Here is a 24,406-nt window from a genome sequence, read left to right as displayed (position 1 = left end):
CTTACCAATGGCGCATAAAAATGTTTCTCAAAGTAGAATCCACTGGCGGCAAATACTAAATCTGGTACTATTTGTGGCATTATGCAATTCATTGACCACCAAATTCGTGTTGAGTTCTCACGTGCCGTAACACATATTGAAGTTGTATAACAAATCAAAACTACGAAGCAAATAAACTCAAAAAGCTGCGTTAAGAGAAATAATTTAAGAAAAACCTTTGAAATCTTATTTGGTAAAATTCTAGAGCACGGTCGACTGCTAATAACGCGGGGAGGTGTCACATCCCTCGCCTGGACATCAACTGTAATAATCCGAAGGCGGAAAATAAAAATTTTAGCTCGTTCGAAAAATATTAACGACAAACCGACAAATTACCCCTTTACTTTAGCTCATAAAAGTTGTTTGGTCCCAGCATCACGAATCAGAAAGCGCAAATTGAAAATTTTACTTTTGTGCAGAGATATTTGCAGTTAAAGTTGGCAATTTTCATGTGGTTGTTGTAATGTTGTTGTACACAGGAAAACAATTTTGTTTACAAAGGGATTTTGCACGGATTTAATTTCGATCCCACCCTATTGGTGGGGCAGCCAGGGTAATTTTTTGGGAGCGCGGCAGAAGGCAGCCAGTGCATAAAGGTGTGCTGCGCAAAATTACCATGAATCCAACCCCTGGTTTCGGAGGGGCCGTGGCCTTTTTCTCGCTTTTTCGTTAATACCGAGCTAAAATTTTTATTTTCCGCCTTCAGATTATTGTTGTCGCGTCGTTTGACACATCTTCCGATATTTCTGGACATGTATTAGCATTCGATTCATGTTCTAGACTTTAACCCCTTGTTTCAAGCTTTGAGACTTACACCACAACAACCATAAATGATGATCGATGTTAAACGAACTGGTAAACCATCATTTATAGCCATTCTAAATAATAAAAAATAAATAAATTTTTATGTTTAAAGCAAAGTAAATTTTTTTACATACATACGTTTTTTTTATATTTTGTTTTCACTTTTACTTTTTTTGATTTTGTAAAAAAAATTGTTTGAAGTTTTTTTGCTGGAACGCTGAAAACGAAAAGCACAGTAAGTTTAATTTTTGAGAATAAAAAAATATGATGATACTACTTCATTCTGACTCGGTAGCCAATGACGCGTTTCGATCCTAGGGGTCATAATCCCAAAATATTGTATGCACTAGAGCGGCTCTGGAAGATATTCCACCTATAAAAAAATAAATAATAGGCGCGATTTACCTCCGAAGAGATTTAAGCCGAGCTTTTCATCCAAAATAGAAGCACGACACCTTTTCAATTCTTTCTACAAATTAGCAGTAGGTCCCACATGTTTTGTGCCAACAGCTAACGGCATCTGCAAAGCAGATGAGTTTTCACTGAAAAGCGTTTCATGGCAGAAATACACTCGGAGTGTTTGCCAAACCACTACCCAGGGGCGAACCCACTTAGAAAAATTAAAGCAACTTTTTTCTAAACTTTTGATTTTGTGTTAGACATGCGTGCTCAGAACCACATCACCGTGGCCACCTGTACCTATTGTGGCGAACATTAGCAATTCGGTTTATGCTGCTACTAAATAAATGCACAACAAAATTTCAAATCCTTTGAAAGTTACTTAAGTATTAAATGGATATATTTGCTTAAATGCTTATAACTTTTGTATTAGTCCATCGATTTTGTTGAATGAAAGCTTATTTTTTTTTTGTAATAAAACAGAGCTTAGGGAGAAAAAAAACTGCAAAAAAATAAAAAGTTTTCGAGATCCTTCCTCGCAAAGTACAAATTTTTTTATATTTTTGCAAAAAAACTTGAAAAAATCCGTAATGATTGTTCGTTATCTTGAATCTGCTGGGCTGTGTTGTACGCACAGTTTATAGCAAATTTTATTACCTTTTAAAGGCTTCAAACCGTTTTTCCATTGCTCAATCCATTCTTGAGATATATATGATTAAGTGGACCAAATTTTTTTTTGTTTCTTGAAAAAACGGTTATTCGTAAATATCGCAAAAACGTTGCCATGGAATTAAAAATAACCTTAATTTTCGGAATGAGGGAGTGATTTTACATAGGAATTTCTTAATGGCGTCTCTGGTGCAGAAAAAAATTGGAATTTGTGATCCAGTGTTATTAGTAAGCAACAAGGCAAGATCGTTTGTTATTATATTTTTAATGCGCACAATGGCAAGCAAAAGATTTATACAATAAAATACATTGCATTTGCGCAAAAGGGTTGGTCAAAAAAAAATTATTTTCCTTGTGCGCATTGAAAGAAACTAACAACAATCGATGTTGCTGCGCCAAATGATCAGCGACTACTAAACTAAAGAGAATAAAGCCCCCATTACTGATACTTAGCATAGACTTGACTTGACTTGGCGTAAACTTGGCAACTTAGCCACGATTATACTCCACTTGGTGCATAAAATCTGGCATCATAGTCAGCGTTGAAATTTATTTTTAAATAAATGTCAATTTGTATGACAAAATGTCAAAATGAAATGGAATCAAACAAATGGCATCTCAAAATGTAAACGTCACTTAGAACTTACATAGAAAATCAAAATTCAACAGACTTCTAAGTCAAGTTAAGTTTTGAGTAATCAGTAACATGCAATGTTCATTTAACAGAACTGTAAGCTGTAAGTGACAGTTCTCAAGTCAAGTCAAGTCTATGCTAAGTATCAGTAATGGAGCATTAATGCAGGGCTCTTCAAATTGAAAGTGCGCCTGTATTAGTGAGAGCGCAATCGTCGCGATGATCGTGCGGGTGAATTGATTTTTCTTTATTCGCTTACTAGCAAGCAACATATTTTGATACCGATCAGCCGATACCCCTTACCGATGTTGCTACGCCAAGTGCCAAGCGGCGATTAACTCAAGTAACGACGACAGAGCGAATCATATGCGTGTGAATTGAGAGGACACAATTGTGCTATGAAATGAAGAGCCCTGGTCTAATGTAAACATCAAAGCAATCAGCCACACATACATATAAACAGCGAAGCTAAGTACAAAGATAATATTTCACATATGTGCACCGGTGACGTTCATGCATCAAGCACTCCCTCAGCGGGTTAGGGGGTCAGAATATAACCGCGGTAGGCATGCCTGTCGTAAGAAGCGACTAAAATACCAGATTCAAGGGGCTGTGTAGCGCAACCCTTCAGGTTGCCACCGCAATATATAGCTTCTCCAAACCAAATTGTCAACCTCACCTATCCGTGGCGAATCTTGTTTCCCTAACAGACGAGGCTCTGGCGACCCCAAGCTCCTCATGGAACTTGGGGGTGGGGAGGGAGGGATGGCCTGAAGGTTTAATTTAGCCATATAAATCGTCCCCGAGATGGTCGGGCTAGCACCTTAATGGTGCTGTGTTACCGGAGCGTACCGGATATGTATCCGGCAAAGGACCATCACATCGATAACACTACCCAAAGCCTTCGGAGAGAAACCTTATCGCTACACCAACAACAACAACAACAACATGCATCAAGCACGAAGTTTTATGTGCATTGGTGCAGTCATTCCACACGTACTTGCGTCGTGTCACACGTACTTGTTGTCGGTTTTTGCATGATGAAAATCAAAAATTTTTGATTTTTTCGCTTTGCATGTGCGTGCCGCAGTCTGCATGACTTGCAGTAGTGCCTCTTATTATATTTATCCTCTTTGACGCAACCAAAATCAATTATTTATTTAGTCCTCATCGAAATCCAACTAAACGTGCTGTCGTTGGTTTTGAAGAAGTAGACACTCAGGTGCAGGTGCTAAGCTCACGTCCACTCCTGGTTTAAAATGTAGCTGGACAGCAAGTCTGCACTTGTTATATTTAATAATTTAGACGCTGCACGGAGCTGCACATGATTCTATGCTGAAAAAAAAGCAAAACTAGCAGCACTGGTTACAAAACTGCTACATACATAGGTGTCGATGTTGGGCTTTTTAGAGCATAATACTTAGGACCATTAAGTCCAAGCTGTTTGTAAAAAAAGAAATTAATAAAACAGCAAGGCGAATATAAATATACGAGCCGAACCCGTGCGCATCTTGCGCAACCAATATAAAAGTATCTTATCAACAAAACTCAGCTGTTCTATCAATCAATTAAAACCATCTAGCGTTTGATAGCAACTGCCAGTCATGCAGTGCAAATATTAACAATAGTGCCATAGTACAAATAGATTTCTTTGCGTGCTCACAGTCGTTTATTTTTAACAAATTATTTTAATAAAGTATAGCTAAACAAAAGCTCTACGACCAAAATTGCCCAAAGCTCGCTAATAGCCCGAATCACAACCAAAACTTTATTTATAGATTTGGATTCCAAATAAGAGCGAAAAAGGGACCCGCACATAAAAACAGCAATTAGAAATAATATATATGATGATGACTGGGGTAAAGACTTTGGTGATTATCTTATTGAAGCCAACCTAGAAAAACGAATAGTGCATTTCTGTTTTATGTACCAGATTTATCTTGAACATTTATAAGCGCAGAGCGTCGCTTTTTTGCTCTGCCACAGCATTTTAACCTTCATTGAAATGTTTTTGGAAGAACCACATAAACACAAAATGTATTATTGCAGCGATTATTTCAAGTGCTCCAGCAATTATTGCTAATATTTGTGCTGAATTTCCACAACCAGTATAGGACGCAATTGCGAAAACCGCTGATAGAATGCAAAAACAACCCATTAGAATGTTGTAGGGCCCACCCTAAAATCAATAGAAAGTAAATCGTATTGAAATGCTATAGATCGGTTATCAAAATTAAAAATACTAAAAACAGAAAAATTATATTTGAAATAAATAAATATAACTTACTATGGGTGCATAAAATGGTTCAGCTATTAGAATACCCATTATGCAATACATCAAATCAGGTACAATGGGAACCGTAGCTAAATTCACTGCGATCCATATCCTTGTAGAATTCTCACGCCCCTTTACACATACTGATTTGATTACAAAATGTAGCATTACAACACATCCCATTTCAATACACTACTAAGACATAAATTAATACAACTTCACACTTGTAAACAGTTAATTCTTTTATCTACTTACAAAGCAAAGAAAGTAAACTAATCCCGATATGATACATGTCTTTAAATGCGAAAGCGACGAAAACTTATTGGACATTGCAAGGAAAATAAGAATATATTTGTTAACAAAAAGGGATATGTCATTTCTATTTTTGTTTTGAATAAAAAGTCGCAATCCGTTTCGCCCGAGTTCACACCCAAAATTTCCGTTTCGCAGAAACATTTCGTATTTTAGAGCTTTGTTTTAGTACTTATGATCTAAAATTCTCCACGACCTTGGAAACACCATGACTTCAATGAAATTAAGGCCATCCATCATTGTACTTTCCGAGCTTTACGCAGACATCAACATAATCAAGCGAATTAAAACGCAGCGAGTACGCTGACTAGGTCATCGAAATAGGTCATGCGCGAGAAAGATGACGCTCCGGCTAAGAAAGTGTTTTTATCGGAGGCCGTGAATGGAGCGGAGGAAGAGGGCGGCCCCTACTCTGCTGGAAGGACCAGGTAGAAAACCGAAAAAGTGCGATAATTCATTACCAAAGACGGATAAAGCGATGAAACTTGGTAGGTGAGTTGAACTTGTGACGCAGAATAGAAATTTAATAAAATTTTGGACAATGGGCGTGGCACCGCCCACTTTTACAAGAAGGTAATTTAAAAGTTTTGCAAGCTGTAATTTGGCAGTTGTTGAAGATATCATGAAGAAATTTGGCAGGAACGTTACTCCTATTACTATATGTATGCTTAATAAAAATTAGCAAAATCGGAGAACGATCACGCCGACTTAAAAAAAACATTTTCAAGTCAAATTTTAACATAAAAATTAATATCTTTACAGTATATATGTAAATAAATTATGTCAACATTCAACTCCAGTAATGATATGGTGCACCAAATACAAAAATAAAAGAAAATTTCAAAATGGGCGTGGCACCGCCTTTTTTCATTTAATTTGTCTAGGATACTTTTAATGCCATAAGTCGAACAAAAATTTAACAATCCTTGTGAAATTTGGTAGGGACTTAGATTCTAGGGCGATAACTGTTTTCTGTGAAAAAGGGCGAAATCGGTTGAAGCCACGCCCGGTTTTTATACACAGTCGACCGTCTGTCCTCCCGCTCGGCCGTTAACACGATAACTTGAGCAAAAATCGATATATCTTTACTAAACTCAGTTCACGTACTTATCTGAACTCACTTTTTATTGGTATACAAAATGGCCGAAATCCGACCATGACCACGCCCACTTTTTTTGATATCGAAAATTACGAAAAATGAAAAAAATGCCATAATTTTATACCAAATACGAAAAAAGGGATGAAACATGGTAATTGGATTGGTTTATTGACGCAAAATATAACTTTAGAAAAAAACTTTGTAAAATGGGTGTGACAGCTACCATATTAAGTAGAAGAAAATGAAAAATGTCTGCAGGGCGAAATCAAAAGCCCTTGGAATCTTGGCAGGAATACTATTCGTGGTATTACATATATAAATAAATTAGCGGTACCCGACAGATGATGTTCTGGGTCACCCTGGTCCACATTTTGGTCGATAACTCGAAAGCGCATTCACATATACAACTACCACCACTCCCATTTAAAACCCTCATTAATGCCTTTAATTTAATACCCATATCGCACAAACACATTATAGAGTCACTCCTGGCCCACCTTTATGGCGATATTTCGAAAAGGCGTCCACCTATAGAACTAAGGTCTACTCCGTCTTAAAATACTCATTATCACCTTTCGTTTGATACCCATATTGTACAAACACATTCTAGAGTCACCCCTAGTCCATCTTTATGGCGATATCTCGAAAAGACGTCCACCTATAGAACTAAAGCACACTCCGTTTTAAAATACTCATTAACACCTTTCATTTGATACCCACATCGTACAAAGAAATTCTAGAGTCACCCCTGGTCCACTTGTTTAGTCATAAGCGCATTATACATATTTAGTAGTATAAGTTACTAATTCCTTATTACTACTTTTTTCTAAATTCGCTCACTGACAATAATATTTATTTATTATCACTGCTATTTTACCATTTGCCTTTTGCAATTGTCAAAGCTCATATGCATATACATATTGCTATACATAAATGCATAAGCCGTCGCCTGCTTTGATTCTCCCATCCCACCAATGCTTCTGCTAGCTATGCAGAGAAACCTCACTGTACACACATATTACATACATATGTACATATGGTAGCATTAAAGCAGCTGATGTGCAGTACCGCTGAACTAGGTGACTGTCCTTAGCTGTACTTCATATATTTGCTAAAATAACTATTTCTATTATGTACGCTGCCGTTAAATCAGGTGATATTCCTGTATCCATTTAAGTTGTTGCTTTTTAAATTTACTTTCAATATAAGTAATTACATATATGTACATATTGGGATTTGAATTCTTGTATGAATTCAAAGTAGAATTGAATTTAGATTTTTAGTCTCGTCAAAGTTATGGTGCAAGGCACATTAATAAATTTCGAAATACGTTTGTCGTGATAAATCACCAAAAAATATAGCTATCGTGCTAATTAAATAAAATCTTTTGTTGTGTTTAATCGCTTCACATCTTCTTTTTAGGCTTTAAAGGAAAAGCAAATTAAAAATTGTAAACTAAACCTCTCGTGCTAAAGAAATAGCAAGCTATATATTGTGAACTAAAAACTATTGTGCTAAAGCTATTGTGCTTAATAAATTGTAATTTAAACGGACAGTAAAAACGCTTATTGTTCTCATTTCATTGGTGACCCCGACGTGATCGCGGAATCGGTTCAAATATAAAAAGTAATTATTTTCGACCACCGTGTTAAATCGTCAAAATAAATAAAATAAAAATTTTCGTAAATTGCACCAACCAAGAAAATCGACTCAGTTCAAGCCAAGAAGAAGCTGGAGTCATTAGTCCATCAAATTAGCCAGATCAACAACTCACTCACCTTTGATGTTCTACATGAGTTCGACGAAGCTGCAGTAGAGATACGCATCGAACGAGTGGATCGCCTAGAGAAGAGGTTCGATGCTACTCATGCCCAAATGGAAGACAGCGAAGCTGATGACATTTTTACTACGTTTACAAACAATTACATTGAGGTAAAAACCAAGCTGACTCGGCGGATGCACACTCTACGTAGCTCAGAAACGCACAGCTCTACAGTACGGCCATCTTGTGAACAACCATCGTTTATCGTAACTCAACCGAAGCAAAAGCTACCGAAAATGCGTTTGTATCATCGGAAAAACAGGTAGGAAAGAAATTGTATAACAACAACAAAAAGGTCCTATTAACATCCGCTGTGGCTGGTTGCAAACTATGCAGTTCTAGTGAACATAAAATCGCACAATGCGAGCAATTTCTGACGCTTTCTCCAATTATGCGCTACAGGGAAGCAAAAAGATTGCAACTTTGTCTGAATTGTCTTAGAACAGGCCATTCCGTTAAGGAATGCAAATCCGGTCACTGTAGACATTGCTCATCGAAGCACCATAGTTTGCTACACCAAGGTACAATTTCCGTCCAAAACTCGTCCCAAGCTCAGGCGCTTTCCAAACCATCATCATCATCACATTTAGTAAATGCACCAAATATTGCTTATAACGCATACTATTCATCATCCACTTTTGTTCCTCCAGCTTCGGCACTCGTTGGTTCTGCAGCTGAATATAGCGTTGCGGACAGAAATTTCGTTCTCTTAGCAACCGCCGTTATATACATAAAGAATAAATCTGGCTCTTTGATTCCTTGTCGAGCTCTGTTAGATTCTGCGTCGCAACTCAACTTTGTAACTAATAGACTAGTTAACCAATTGCAAATTAAGAAAACAAAATCCTCACAGTTCATTTCTGGTATAGGCCAAAATGATTTCGTCGCTAATCATATAGTTGATTTAGATCTCCATTCTCGTATCACAGAGTACACAGCCAAGTTGACGGCTGTCGTTACATCCACTATAACTGATATCCAACCAAGTCGCTCATTGAAAGATGTTGATTGGAAAATACCCTCAAACATTCGCCTTGCGGGCCCACTATTTTTTGAGCCACAGCGCATTGACATGCTGATTGGAGCTGGCTTCTTTTTCGATTTACTCTGCGTCGGTCAGATACGCTTGGGTGAAAATTTACTGCTGCTGCAAAAAACAAAGTTAGGCTGGGTTGCATCAGCCGCCACCACATACAACGCTTCAAAATTATCTTGCTTGGCTGCCATAGATATGGCTCCAGAAAATGACACCGAAACAGAATTAAATAATTTAGTGGAAAGTTTTTGGACCATAGATACCTGTAATCCATCTTCTCCAACAACTACAATAGAGGAAGATTTGTGTGAAAGGCATTTCATGCAAAATTACAAGCGTTTAGAAACCGGTGAGTTTTCTGTGCGCCTGCCAACAAAATCACCTTAATGCGAGTTAGGTGAATCGTACGAGCAAGCCATAAATCGCTTCAAGTCTCTGGAGAAAAAGTTTCAGCGTAATGCTGAACTTAAGCAACAATATTCATCATTTATAAAGGAGTATCTGGATTTGAATCACATGTCTGTCGTCGAAAATAAACCAAATCCAATTCCAATGCATTTTTTACCACATCACTGTGTTTTTAAGGCTGATAGCACAACAACAAAATTGCGCGTGGTGTTTGATGGCTCAGCTCCAACTAGTAATGGACGATCCCTGAATTCAAATTTGATGAAAGGTCCAACAATTCAACCCCCACTTTTTGATATTTTAATTAGATTTCGAACTTTTAAATTTGCACTTACTGCGGATATTTGTAAAATGTATCGATGCGTAAGAATGTCACATCCTGATAATTTTCTTCAATATATAGTTTGGAGAGATAACCCTAATGAAAAATTTCGTATATATAAATTAGATACCGTTTCGCTCAATGCAGCAGCTTGCTCGCGACGAAGCTCGCATCTATCCACTTGGAGCTGAGACAATACAAAATGGGTTTTATGTAGATGATATGATTGCCGGCGCTAATTCCGTAGATGTTGCCAAAGAATTGCTAAACCAAACAAGAAAATTATTGTCGCTTGGAAACTTTCATTTGAAAAAATTGTGCTCAAATAATAATTTAATTTTAGCTGATGTTGCAGCTGATGATAGGCAAGAATTTCTTACGTTTGATGATGGTACCAGCATAACAAAAACACTTAGTTTGGTATGGGATCCAAATTTGGACTTTTTCATTTTTTCATTTTCGCCGTTTGCAACCCCAAGCAAGGTAACTAAACGTAGAATTCTTTCAGCTGTTGCTAGACTCTATGATCCACTTGGTTTGATTGGTCCTGTCGTGGCCAAAGCCAAAATATTCTTGCAAAATCTGTGGAAAGATAAGTTGCATTGGGACGAGAGTCCATCTCAGGCAATACAAACAGAATGGATAGAACTATGCAATCAATACAATTTAGTTCCTCGTTTTAGTTTCGATCGATATCTACTCATACCCGAGGCTGACATACAAATACATGGATTTTGCGATGCGAGTGCTGCTGCTTATGGTGCATGCATATACGTACGAGCTGAAATGGATGGAATTATTCGAACCATCTTCTCTGTTCCAAATGCCGTGTAGCGCCCCTTAAAACGCTCACTATACCGAAGCTGGAGCTTTATTGTTGGCCGAATTGATGTCGAAAGTCGTCGATGCAACGCATTTCAATGGAAGAAAATTATTTTGTTGGTCGAACTCAACAATAGTTCTATCGTGGCTGCGAAATGAACCAGCCAACTTTAATGTGTTCGTCGCAAATCGTATTAACACAATTCAAACGCTAACCAAAGGCATGAGTTGGAATTACGCCCCCACCTATTCCAATCCAGCTGATATCCTCTCAAGAGGTGCTAGCCCGAAGGAACTTTTAGATATGCCCTTGTGGAAGTTCGGCCCATCGTATCTTAGCGATGATCAACAAAATTGGCCAAAGTCTCCGCTTCTACCAATGAAGGATTTACCAGAATCTCGAAAGAGAGCGTTTGTATTTACTACCACATCTGATATTTCATTAAATTGCAAATTTGCTAACTCATTTGAACAATTACAGATAGTATATGCATACATTTATCGGTTTTCTAGGCTATCTAAAGCAAGAGCGACTGGATTACTCAGTGTCATCAAAGCAGCGCCCAACTACCCTTTAAAAATATGCAATTTATTTTCATATACTTTGTCAAATATGCATTGTTTCTGTAATAACCCGTTTGCCTTTTTTATCTATGTACGAATTCGTCAACTATGTTTTTGTTGTAATATTCCGTTTGTTAAATTCTTTCGTTTGAGTATGTACGTATGTATGCGTGTCACGTTAGCTATAGCTATAATTATACTTATGTACAAAAATTGTCCACTTGATTCCGTTTTAAATTTGGTACTTCGAATTAATCGTTGGCCAGCATACGGAGAAGAAACAGCGAAATAAACCACCACCATCCATCATTGGATTATTTTAACATAAGAAGCGCCATTTGTCGATTCATTTCTTTTGGTTTGCATTGGATTTTGATGCGTTAAATTCGCTCACCCTTGGCCAACGATAACAAGCTTTATTTCGTTTTCTTAAAATTTAATGAAGGCGCGCCGCCTTAGTAATTTATTTGTCAAATTTTAATTTGTGTTTGCATATTTGCCATCGCAAAATAAATGCAACGCACGCCACCTCGTAGAAGTGCACGATTAAACGCCACGAATAATACAAAAATGAGTTTACAGCCAGGCGGATTATCATCAATTTTAGAAGATTCGCCCCTAAGTACCGTTCCAAGCAGGGACTCAGTCGCCGCCGCAGCTGCTACTATGTTTTCCCCACCAGCCGGAGATGCAACAGTTGGCCTTGCAATTGGGGACTCCAACGCCGCCGGTGCTGCAAAGACACCACCTTTAGTACACCAGTTTACGAAGCTATAGATTTAATTGGTGACACCAACGCCGCCGGTGCCGCTAAAGAAACCACATTGGATACGTCAATCGATCTTCGTGCAATTGAAAAGCGCACAGCCATGCTGGAGTCTCAATTGAAGGTCTCACAGGTGCAGCTAAGGGATAGGGAGGTGCAAAATGAAGCCCTTAGAGCTGTCCTCCAAAGCAGAGGTAGTTCTGCCGTTACTTACGCCAGCAGCGTAGTCGCGCAGTCGCAGCTAGTGCTGCCACCGTCGACGCAAGCAGAGTTTACTGCACCGCCAAGTAACTGATTGCCGTTTCGTGAGTCTCGTTTTGCAATGCCATATACTGCGGTGAATACACACAATGGAACGTCACAGCCAGTGCCTCGAAGTACAGCTCCAACCGCTAGCAATTTTTATAGCACATTTGCGCCGAATAATTTTTTGCCATCACATGCGTCGTATGCGTCAATGCCTGTGCATGGTGCTAACAGTGGCAGCACCCATGGGCAGCACTCACCTCACAGCTCGTGTTATCCGAGAAAGTTGTTGGACTTGCCGGAGTTCAGTGGTCGGCCAGAAGATTGGCCGGTATTCCATACGGCATTCATGGAATCTACGGTGGCGTACGGTTACAGCGATTTCGACAACAGTCAACGTCTTCAAAAGTGCCTTAAAGGGGACGCCAGATAAACGGTGAAATCATTATTAATCCATCCATGCAATGTAAGTTGCATTATTGAGCAGCTAAAATTCCGTTTCGGGCGTCCAGAGCAACTGATTAGAAGCCAGTTACAGCAGGTAAAAGAAATAATGCCAATTCCGGAAAACGCGTTAAACAAGCTGATACCGTTTGCCACCAAAGTCAAGAATATTTGTGCCTTTTTACATTCAGCTGACGCCAACCACCACCTTGGTAATCCTACATTACTCGACGAGCTGATCTCAAAGCTACCCATGACTAAACGTATTGAGTGGGGACGCTATGCAGCTGCCGTGGAGCCACGTGCCACAGTGGTTCACTTTTCCGATTGGCTAACCACTCTCGTCAACGTAATATGCACAATTCACGACGAAAATCAATTTGGGGCTCCTGATCCAAAACGCCGAGTAGTTCTTCATGTGCGTGATAAGCATCAGTCGCAAAAATGCCCGATTTTCCAGGGCCAGCATAAGTCAGCCGATTGTTCTCGCCTTGTCAATTCTACAGTAGCAGGTAGGTGGTCGGAGGTAAAATCACGTCGATTATGTTTCGCATGCTTGAATGTCGGTCATACAACAAGAGAGTGTAGACAACGCAAGGTATGTTCCATAGAGGGATGTAAGAGAGTCCAACACAGACTTCTTCATGAAGCAGAGCCAATGCATTCGCCGTCACAGTCAGCCCAGCCGTTAATGATCACCAATCGGGATGCGTTAGTACCACTTGCTCAGCCAGACCACCAACAAGCGTCGAATGGTACAGGTAATACAAAATTGAGTTGTGTTCAATCACAATATGACCAAGCTTCGAATGATAAGGGTGCAGCTGTTTTGAGCTGTGCATCAAGCTCTACCAAGAATAGGCTACTTTTTCGCATCCTTCCCGTAACATTATACGGACGACAACGCCGAATCGACACGTATGCTCTGCTTGATGAAGGTTCATCTATAACCATGCTGGATGACAGTATCGCCAAGGAGTTAGACTTGCGATGCCGACCGCACCACCTCAGTGTCCAATGGTTCGGAGGACATGCTGTACGCGAGCAAGCAAACCTGGTCGACCTATCCATAAGTGGTCTTGGTATGGCAAAAAAGCACAAACTGCAAAACGTCTATGCCGTGCAAAACCTACAGCTGCCTATGCAAAGCCTTAGTTCAGCCGATCTACAGTGTGAGTATAATCAAATAAGTAAACTTCCGGTAGAGCCACTTATTGACGCAGTGCCAAAAATGCTCATCGGCATAGACAATTGCCATTTAGGTCTGGCATCTACCACCATCGCAATGAAACAGTATGGTCCATTTGCAGCAAACACAGAGCTTGGTTGGGTAGTGCTTGGACCAACTGGTAAGGAGTCTCAAGTGCCATCAAAGTGCTTATTCGTTAATACCAATGTGAATAGATCGCTTCACGATATTGTAGCCGACTTTTTTGAAGTCGAAAGTTTCGGTGTAAGAGCCGCACCACCTATCGAAAGTGAAGCTGATGTTCGCGCCAGAGCAATACTAGAGGCAACCACACGTCGCGTTGGTACAAGATTCGAGACCGGCCTTTTATGGCAACAAGACAAAGTCACGCTACCCAGCAGTTATGCCATGGCGATAAAAAGATTGGTGAGTGTTGAAAAACGAATGAGTCGTGATTCAAGTTTCGCTGCGTCGTACAAGCGAATCATTCAATCATACATCACTAGTGATTATGCACGCAAATTAACGCCATCCGTAGCCGCCCTGTTAACGCCTCGAACTTGGTACCTACCGCACTTTGCGGTGGTTAATCCGAACAAGCCTTTGAAACTGCGATTAGTCTTTGATGCCGCTGCTGAAGTAAACGGTGTGTCTTTGAATCGTTATCTGCTGAAAGGGCCGCAAGAGTATAGGCCATTGCCCGCGATCCTTTTTAATTTTCGTGAGCGAGCAATAGGTGTCTGCGGCGACATCAAAGAGATGTTCCATCAAGTGTTGATACGCGAAGAAGACAGGTGTACCCAAAGATTTATGTGGCGAGACGGGGACTCAAGCAAACAACCCGATGTATATGAAATGAGCGTGATGACATTTGGCGCAGCTTGCTCACCCAGTGCAGCTCACTACGTAAAGATCCGAAATGCCATGGATCACCGCAATGACGATCCTATTACAACTCGTGCCATAAAATCGATCGTAGACAACCATTACGTTGATGACCTTGTGGACAGCTTCGATACCACAACCGAAGCAATTGCCATCGCCAAGAAAGTTAAGGCCATTCACCTGGGTGCCGGGTTTGAGTTACGTGATTTCTCGTCGAGCTCACAAGAGGTATCCGCTGCACTGGATGGGATGGATCTTACAAAATTTCTCGGTAAGAAAGAAGATCTGTCCACGCAGAGAGTATTGGGTCTGCATTGGTGCCCAACTACGGATTGCTTCAGTTTCAGTCCGAAATTCAATAACGTCAGCGAATAGGTGTTGCGAGGTGACAGGCGGCTTACTAAGCGATAACTCTTAAGTGTGGTCATGTCAGTATTTGACCCACTAGGACTTCTCGCCAATTTCGTCGTTGGTGCCAAACTCGTCATGCGTGAAGTATGGCGCCATGAAACCAGCTGGGATGATCCACTGCCCGAAAACATTGCCGATTTGTGGGAAATGTGGTATAAGGAACTAGACGCCGTTATTGAGTATGCAATTCCTCGTTTTTATTTCCGGAACGGCAGTCCAGCACAACTACAGCTCCATGTATTCGTGGACGCCAGCGAAAATGCATTCGCAGCCGTTGCGTACTGGAGAGCAACCAATTGTCATGGTGACGTCAAAATTTCCTTTATATGCGCGAAATCAAAATGCGCTCCATTAAAACCACTGTCTGTACCACGGCTAGAGCTCCAAGCAGCCGTTCTAGGTACGCGTTTGATGTAAACTATACGCGACGAGCACAATCTAAAGTTTGAAAGGTGCATACTGTGGAGCGATTCTAAAACCGTCGTCTCATGGGTTCGAAGCAAACATCGCCGATACAAACCATTTGTCCAACATAGAATCGCTGAAGTCTTGGCCGCCACAAAGATCTGATTGGAAGTGGATACCCACCAAGGAGAATGTAGCTGATGAGGCCACACGCTTCAACAACAAAGTCGATTTCAGCCCAGCCGCCCGTTGGTTATATGGTCCCGCATTTCTTCGCCAGAATGAGTCTATGTGGCCTTACGAAGAAACCATCACCACGCCTGATCAAGACTGCGAGGAAGAACTCCGCCCACGATATGCATTGGTCACTGTAAGTTGTGAATTTATAAATTTTAATCGCTTCTCTTCATTCAACAGGTTGCTGAGAACTACAGCCTGGGTCATTCGTTTTGTTGAATCATGTCGCCATCGAGAGCAAGTCAATAATCACTATGGGCTAACCTCCGACAATCTACAAACCGCCAAGCATCTTCTTTGTCGTCTTGTACAAGCCGAGTCATTCCGAGCAGAAATTTTTAGTATTCGAAGTGTGCAAGGAGTATCATCAGACAGTACATTGTTGCAGCTGTCACCCTACCTCGACAACGACGATTTACTGCGCGTTCACGGCAGTATAGATGCTGCCAGCTGGCTTCCAGCCGATACCCGGCACCCCATAATACTTCCGCCAACACATCTGTTCACGAAGTTACTCGTAATGCATCATCATATACTCATGTGCCACCAAAACATAGAGGCGACTATATGCTCTATACGTCAGAATTATTGGGTACCACGTTTAAGAAGCCTCTTACGTAATATCGTCGCCAGTTGCCTCGTGTGTCGCATTCGCAAGACATCACCCGTTCCTCCTTTAATGGGATCACTTCCAGTCGACAGAGTTACCCCGTATGTAAGGCCATTTACGTACACAAGGCTGGACTACTTTGGGCCGATTAATGTGGCAGTGCGGCGAAGTACGAAGAAAAGATGGGTGGCCCTCTTTACGTGCCTCACAATACGAGCACTGCACCTAGAGATAGCGCATGACCTAAGCACTGATGCCTGCATCGTCGCAATACGTAACTTCGTTAATCGTCGGGGTGTCCCCATCCGCATAAGGTCCGACAACGGGAAAAATTTTGTCGGTGTCAATAATGAGGCAAAGCGTTTCAACGAGGTGTTCGATTGTGAGCGTATACAGAGTGAGCTATCTCAAAAGGGAGTCGACTGGATTTTCAACTCGCCGTTCAACCCATCTGAAGGCGGCGCTTGGGAGAGGATGGTACAGTGTGTTAAAAGAGTGCTGCGTCACACGCTAAAAGAGATCGCGCCAAAGGAGCACACATTGAATTGTCTGTTAATCGAGGCAGAGAACATTGTAAATTCGAGGCCACTTACGCACTTGCCAGTGACTGCTGATCAAGATCAGCCGCTAACACCAGATGATTTTTTACTCGGGACGCAGAATACTGCCCAAACTCCCAAAACGACTGACATCGAGGCTACATGCGCACTTCGCCAACAATGGCGCATCGCCCGACAGCTCCAAGACCACTTCTGGAAGCGTTGGGTATTAGAGTATCTACCTACGCTGACACGGCGTGTAAAGTGGTGCCAGCGTACAAATCCAATGGTTAAAGGAGATCTTGTGTTTATTTGTGACCCAAACGTGCCACGAAAGGATTGGTGCCGCGGCATAGTAGAAGAGGTGTATCACGGTCGAGATGGTGAAGTGCGTCAAGCTGACGTGCGCACAAGTTCAGGTTTACGGCGGAGAGCAGTATCGAGATTGGCCATTCTTGATATTGATAATGGTGAATCGAGTCCATCCACGGGGGTGAGGATGTCATCAAAGCAGCGCCCAACTACCCTATAAAAATATGCAATTTATTTTCATATACTTTGTCAAATATGCATTGCTTCTGTAATAACCCGTTTGCCTTTTTTATCTAGATATGTACGAATTCGTCAACTATGTTTTTGTTGTAATATTCCGTTTGTTAAATTCTTTCGTTTGAGTATGTACGTATGTATGCGTGTCACGTTAGCTATAGCTATAATTATACTTATGTACAAAAATTTTCCACTTAATTCCGTTTTAAAATTGGTACTTCGAATTAATCGTTGGCCAGCATACGGAGAAGAAACAGCGAAATAAACCACCACTATCCATCCATCATTGGATTATTTTAACATAAGAAGCGCCATTTGTCGATTCATTTCTTTTGGTTTGTATTGGATTTTGATGCGTTAAATTCGCTCACCCTTGGCCAACGATAACACTCAGTACAAGGGAATTACAACAAGGCACCTTTTTACTTATTCGAATGATTCAGAGGACACATCTTCGAGAAGAATATAAAGCTATCGAAGCTGGAAAGGTAATAAAGACTTCGTCGGAAATTCGTTCACTGAATCCTTTTCTCGACGATCATGGATTACTTAGAGTAGGCGGAAGGCTTCAAAATTCGACTATGGATTTTTCATCGAAACACCCAAATTATTAACAAATGCGTTCGTTGTTTTCATATCAAGCCTAAGCCTATGGAGCATTTAATGGGAAGTTTACCAGCCGCAAAAGTGCAATGCAACCGAGCGTTTTTAATCACCGGAGTTGACTTTTGTGGACCGTTTTTCTACATATCTGATGTACGAAATCGAGCTCCAATAAAATGCTACATTTCCATATTCATTTGTTTTTCAACCAAGGCCGTTCACATGGAGGTGGTAAAGGATTTGGCAACCTCATCATTCCTAGCAGCCCTAAAGAGATTTATTTGTACACGTGGTAAACCGCAAAGCATATGGTCGGACAATGCTACTAATTTTGTTGGAGCTAAAAATGAGCTATCGGACCTGAAAAAACTATTTTTCAGTCAAGAGCATTCGAAAGCGATTCATGATCAGTGTGCTAACGATGGAATTGAATGGAAGTTCATACCCCCTCGCTCTCCTCACTTCGGCGGTTTATGGGAAGCCGCAGTAAAAATGGCCAAATATCATTTTTACCGAGTTGTTGGCCTTTCAAATTTAAATTTCGATGAGCTTCGCACACTTGTGTGCCAGATATCTGCAATTATAAATTCACGCCCTTTATGTCCCATTTCAGAGAACCCTGATGACATTGAGGTACTGACACCTGGGCATTTTCTTATTGGCGCATCTTTCACGTCTGTGGTAGAACCTGATCTCTCAACAATTGATATGAATCGACTTAGTAGATGGCAGCGTGTGTGTTTCATGCAACAACAGTTTTGGAAGAAGTGGCATTCCGAATATTTAACACTTCTACAGCAGCGCCAAAAGTGGAACTCATCTGCATCGAATCTACAGCCTGGGGATGTGGTTTTAATAAAGGACGAGAACAATCCGCCGTTAAAAAGGCCGCTAGCCAGAGTCATTGAAACAATTATGGGAAAGGATCAGGTGGTACGAGTTGCCGTTCTAAAAACTGCAAATGGCATCTACAAACGATGTGTGTCAAAACTATGTCTACTTCCAATTGACGACAATATCTTGAAAGGCTAAGCCTTCCAACGGGCGGAGTATGTTTAGTCATAAGCGCATTATACATATTTAGTAGTATAAGTTACTAATTCCTTATTACTACCTTCTTCCAAATTCGCTCACTGACAATAATATTTATTTATTATCACTGCTATTTTACCATTTGCCTTTTGCAATTGTCAATGCTCATATGCATATACATATTGCTATACATAAATGCATAAGCCGTCGCCTGCTTTGACTCTGCCATCCCACCAATGCTTACTGCTAGCTATGCAGAGAAACCTCACTGTACATACATATTACATACATATGTACATATGGTAGCATTAAAGCAGCTGATGTGCAGTACCGCTGAACTAGGTGACTGTCCTTAGCTGTACTTCATATATTTGCTAAAATAACTATTTCTATTATGTACGCTGCCGTTAAATCAGGTGATATTCCTGTATCCATTTAAGTTGTTGCTTTTTAAATTTACTTTCAATATAAGTAATTACATATACATATTGGGATTTGAATTCTTGTATGAATTCAAAGTAGAATTGAATTTAGCTTTTTAGTCTCGTCAAAGTTATGGTGCAAGGCACATTAATAAATTTCGAAATACGTTTGTCGTGATAAATCACCAAAAAATATAGCTATCGTGCTAATTAAATAAAATCTTTTGTTGTGTTTAATCGCTTCATATACCTGTGGTAAAGCATTATCTCGCTTTTTAGGCTTTAAAGGAAAAGCAAATTAAAAATTGTAAACTAAACCTCTCGTGCAGGCTATATATTGTGAACTAAAAACTATTGTTCTAAAGCTATTGTGCTTAATAAATTGTAATTTAAACGGACAGTAAAAACGCTTATTGTTCTCATTTCACCACCTTTATGGCGATATCTCGAAAAGGCGTCCACCTATAGAACTAAGGTCCACTCTCTTTTAAAATACTCATTAACACCTTTCATTTGATACCCATATCGTACAAACAAATTCTAGAGTCACCCCTGATCCACCTTTACGGCGATATCTCGAAAAGGCGTCCACCTATAAGGCCCACTCTCTTTTAAAATACTCATTAACACCCTTCACTTGATACCTATGTCGTACAAACAAATTCTAGAGTCACCCCTGGTTGTTGTTGTTGTTGTAGCAGTGCTTCGCCCCATCCAATATGTGCGACCGATTGCAAATTTTCATCAATATCCTCTAACGGGAGTCAGAGGAAACTTGCTGCTTCAACAGGGGTGGACCATAATGAGAGGGGTGTTAGAGGCGTTGGTTCCACATTACAATTAAAGATATGGTTGGTGTCATGTGGGGACACATTGCATGCGGGGCATACATTTTGTATGTCGGGGTTGATTCTGTATAGGTAAGAATTTATCCTGTTGCAGTATCCAGATCGAAGTTGAGCTAGAGTGACTCGTGTTTCCCTGGAGAGTGTGCGTTCCTTTTCCGCAAGTTTTGGGTACTGTTCTCTGAGTACTGGATTCACCGGGCAATTCCCGGCATAAAGGTTCGACGCCTGTTTGTGGAGTTCACTGAGGTCCTGCTTTTGTTTTTTGGCTTCATACGGCTGAGTTCTCAGGTGCCGTATTTCCTCATAATGCTTACGAAGATTACTCCTTAAGCCCCTAGGCGGTGTTGGCTCATCAATCGGATACCTGTTGGGATGCCCAGGTTTCTGGGTATTCAACAGGAACTGTTTAGTTAGCATCTCATTTCTCTCCCTGATGGGGAGCATTCGCGCCTCATTATGTAGATGGTGCTCTGGGGACATAAGAAGACAGCCCGCTGCGATTCTGAGCAGTATTTTGGCAGGCCTGTAGCTTCTTCCAATGAGTAGTTTTAAGGCTTGGCGGCCATATAGGGGACGCGTAGCATGCAATCAGCTGGCCAATTGCTTTGTAAGTAGTAATGAGCGTTTCTTTATCTTTTCCCCAAGTACTGCCAGCAAGAGATTTGGGGATTTTATTACGGCTCTGGGTTTTCGGTACAATTGCGGCTGCATGCTCACCAAAATGTAGATCCTGATCAAACGTCACACCCAAGATTTTGGGTGTAGGACAGTCGGTAGCGTAGTGCCATTGACGTGGAGGCGAAAAAACTGGAGAGATCAGGGGGGTAGCCTTTTATTCTGTTGCAAAGCTCATCGACTTGTGGGCCCGGGCCTGTGGCTATTATTGTGCAGTCATCGGCGTAAGAAACGATAGTAACTCCTTCCGGTGGCAAAGGTAATTTTGATATGTAAAAATTAAACAAAAGTGGGGATAGGACACCACCCTGTGGCACCCCTTGTTTAATTCTTCTTGGCTTTGATGTTTCGTTTCTGAATTGCACCGATGCCTGCCGACCACCCAGATAATTTGCGGTCCACCTTTTAAGACATGGGGGAAGGGTAGACCCTTCCAAGTCTTGCAGTAACGTGCCATGGTTGACCGTATCAAAAGCTTTTGATAGGTCTAGCGCTACGAGTACTGTTCTATGGTGGGACTTCTGATTTAAACCACAATTTATCTGGGTGCTAATGGCATTTAGCGCGGTGGTGGTGCTATGGAGTTTTCTAAAGCCATGCTGATGACAGGCTAGCTGCGAATTTGCTTTGAAGTAGGGAAGCAAAATGGCTTCAAGCGTCTTGGCTACTGGCGATAGCAGAGATATCGGGCGATATCACTCTCCTATGTTAGCTGGTTTCCCAGGCTTTAGTAGCGGGACCACCTTGGCCATTTTCCATTTTTCGGGAATGACAAAGGTGGAAAGAGACAAGTTGAAGACATGCGCTAAATATTTGAAACCCTCATTCCCTAGGCTTTTAAGCACGGCATGGCTATGCCGTCTGGGACCACTGCTTAGGATGGTTTAGCATGACCGATGGCATTCTCAACCTCTTTGGCGGTGATGGTAATCGGAGACGCGCTGAATTTATGCTTATGTGCGTGTCTGTTGGCCCTCCGTCTATCTTTGTCGACCGTAGAATGCATTATATATTGTCGGCAGAAAGCGCTCGCGCATTTTTTCGCATACGACAGCACTTTATCGCCAAAGGTGATGGAAATTTTGTCATTGTGCTTAGACGGATTCGATATGGACTTTACGGTGGTTACAACAGCTTAGGTACTCCTACCATTTCGCCCGCTTGTGTTAATCCACAAGCAATCTGATGTGTTGGTTTATATCCCTTATTTGGGGGTCGCCGGGCTCGATCTGTCTTATAAGGTCACGTTCTCTCGCTAAATTTGCGGCCTCCGCCAGATAGTCAGGCCGAATTTCGGGAATTCTACCGGCGGGAATGAAGCGAGCCGAGGCGGATTCAATGACCTTGCGGAAAGCACGCTCCCCTCTGCGAGCATCAGTCGGGATTGGGAGGGCAGCAAAGCGGTTGTCTGTAAAGCAATTGTATTCGTCCCACTTTCCTTTTCTAAAGTTTATGAAAGTGCGTTTTTCTGTGACAATGAAGTCGGCGGTACCCTCGAGCGAAATAAGTATAGGCAGGTGGTTAGATGCCAATGTTACCATCGGCTTCCAGTTGACGCAGTTTACGAGTCCTGCGCTCACGATAGATATATCCGGCGAAATGTGACAGCTTCCTACCATACGTGTGGGGGCATCTCCGTTTATTGTGCAGAACGTCGTTTCTTCAACATCTGACCCCTACTGTCTTACCGAAAGTTTGAATGCCATAGATCGTGATGGGCGTTGAAGTCGCCTAAAATAATGCGAGTATTGCCAGTGAGTAAGGCGCTGATGTTAGGGCGGTATCCACTGGGGAAATAGGTGGCAGGAGGGATGTAGATATTGATGATTGCATCGCCTGACCGGACAGATAAGCCTTGACGTTCTAAGACACTGTCCCTGTGGCCGATGTCGGGATCAAATAAATGATATTGCACTGAGTGGTGTAAGATAAATGCGAGGCCGCCTCCATTTCCGCTCTCACGATCTTTTCTGTGGACATTATACCCAGAACAGGTCTGCAGAGCAGATCTTGCTGTGAATTTAGTCTCTTGAATCGCGGCGATGAGGATGTTGTGCCGCTTCATGAAATCGACTTTCTCCGCGATCTTCCCAGTTAATCTATTACAGTTTAACTGCAGAATTCTGAAGTGCAACGGGGGATACGTCGTCACTCTAGGAGTAAGAGATGGGTGACTACGCCTGGGTATTGAAAGGCTAGGACGCAACTCCTGTTGTGGCCCTGGGACTGGACGTCCTTGGGTAAGCATTGGGGTACCCGGTGTAATTGGGTTAGCGACCTGGAAACATGGTCAAATGAAACCCGTCGGGGGTTTCCGTCGCGGAGACCAGAACATCTAGGAAAGTGGTACCACCCAAAGCAGGAGCTGCATTGGGCGGATGTCGCAAACATATATATTCTGTGCTAGCAAACGGTGCAAACGGGGTAGGGACTAAGAGTCTGTTTCCCTGACCTACACGATTGCTGCCGGAAAAGAGGGGTAAGAAGACGGGGGCAGGGGCTGATGCTCGTCATTGCTACCGACTCTACTACGGAGATAGTAGTTATGAGTGGTAGCAGCCGTTTGAGTTGTTGGCGCCGTGGGCGCGAGCAGAAGGGGTACTTGTTGTGGCTTGCTGAGCAGCGGAGTTGCTGGAAGGTAGTGGGGGCGCTAAGGCCTAGACTACGGGACGCCCTTGGGCGTGAACAGCAAGGAGCCACAAAAGATTTATAAAAGTTACGTGGACGTCGGGTTTTGGGATCAAGCCCAGAACAACCTGTCCGATGCAACCATTCCTTACACGAGACACACTGAACAGAGTATGGCCCCATGTAACCCCATTTAATTTGTTGCGTCCCTCCCATAAATTGTCATCCTCCCAGCAGCTCCTTGCAGCGGGACTGCTCCATATTCTCTTGCTCCGGGAAGGTGTCGAACCCAATCCGGGTCCGTCTCCTGACCCCGGTCCTGAGAAATGGTTTTGCTGCATCTGCCGGAAAAGAATATTTTTTTTAAACCCCGTCACCCCTGGTCTACCTTTACGGCGATATCCCTAAATGGCGTCCACCTATAGAACTATGGCCCACTGCCTCTTAAAATACTCTTTAATACCTTCCATTTGATACACATGTCATACAAACACATTCCATGGTTACCCTAGGTAAATTTTCCTACATGGTGATTTCCCCATATTTTGTCTCCATAGCTCTCAGCTGAGTATGTAATTTTCGGTTACACCCGAACTTAGCCTTCCTTACTTGTTTTTATCTAAAACTAGGAGACCCGAGAGACGTTGCTCTGCTCTAGCTTTAGTCTATCTGTGTAACTTTTAAGCAGTTTTTACATTTTACTCTCCCTTCC

At 41.7% G+C, this 24,406-nt stretch overlaps 2 protein-coding genes across 4 annotated transcripts in view; one reads left to right on the top strand and one right to left on the bottom strand.

Annotated features, from left to right (window-relative positions):
- Positions 1 to 24,406, bottom strand: part of LOC137250491 (uncharacterized) — a 39,151-nt gene that overhangs the window by 677 nt on the left and 14,068 nt on the right. The window contains exons 1-4 of one of the 3 annotated variants that reach the window (XM_067783377.1): positions 4,833 to 4,864; positions 1,121 to 1,216; positions 854 to 1,060; positions 6 to 185 (exon numbers count right to left, since the gene is read on the bottom strand). In XM_067783377.1, the coding sequence (XP_067639478.1) occupies positions 6 to 185; positions 854 to 916 (243 nt within the window). In that variant the 5' untranslated portion in view covers positions 917 to 1,060; positions 1,121 to 1,216; positions 4,833 to 4,864. Of the gene's footprint in view, positions 1 to 5; positions 186 to 853; positions 1,061 to 1,120; positions 1,245 to 4,832; positions 4,865 to 24,406 lie in introns of those variants that run through there. The other 2 variants (XM_067783378.1, XM_067783379.1) reach the window with 2 other exon arrangements.
- Positions 7,537 to 19,950, top strand: LOC137250487 (uncharacterized). Its single transcript, XM_067783371.1, has 2 exons — positions 7,537 to 8,315; positions 10,503 to 19,950. The coding sequence occupies exon 2, from the start codon at positions 12,771 to 12,773 to the stop codon at positions 15,108 to 15,110; it is 2,340 nt and encodes a 779-aa protein (XP_067639472.1). The 5' UTR covers positions 7,537 to 8,315; positions 10,503 to 12,770; the 3' UTR covers positions 15,111 to 19,950.

This window comes from Eurosta solidaginis, chromosome 4 (assembly GCF_040869045.1).
Source record: "Eurosta solidaginis isolate ZX-2024a chromosome 4, ASM4086904v1, whole genome shotgun sequence".
NCBI lineage: Eukaryota > Metazoa > Arthropoda > Insecta > Diptera > Tephritidae > Eurosta > Eurosta solidaginis.
This window is presented reverse-complemented; position numbering and strand designations above follow the sequence as displayed.

Bases quoted from the DNA above. Each gene is read 5' to 3' on its own strand.
- LOC137250487 (XM_067783371.1), top strand. From the start codon at position 12,771: ATGCCAATTCCGGAAAACGCGTTAAACAAGCTGATACCGTTTGCCACC.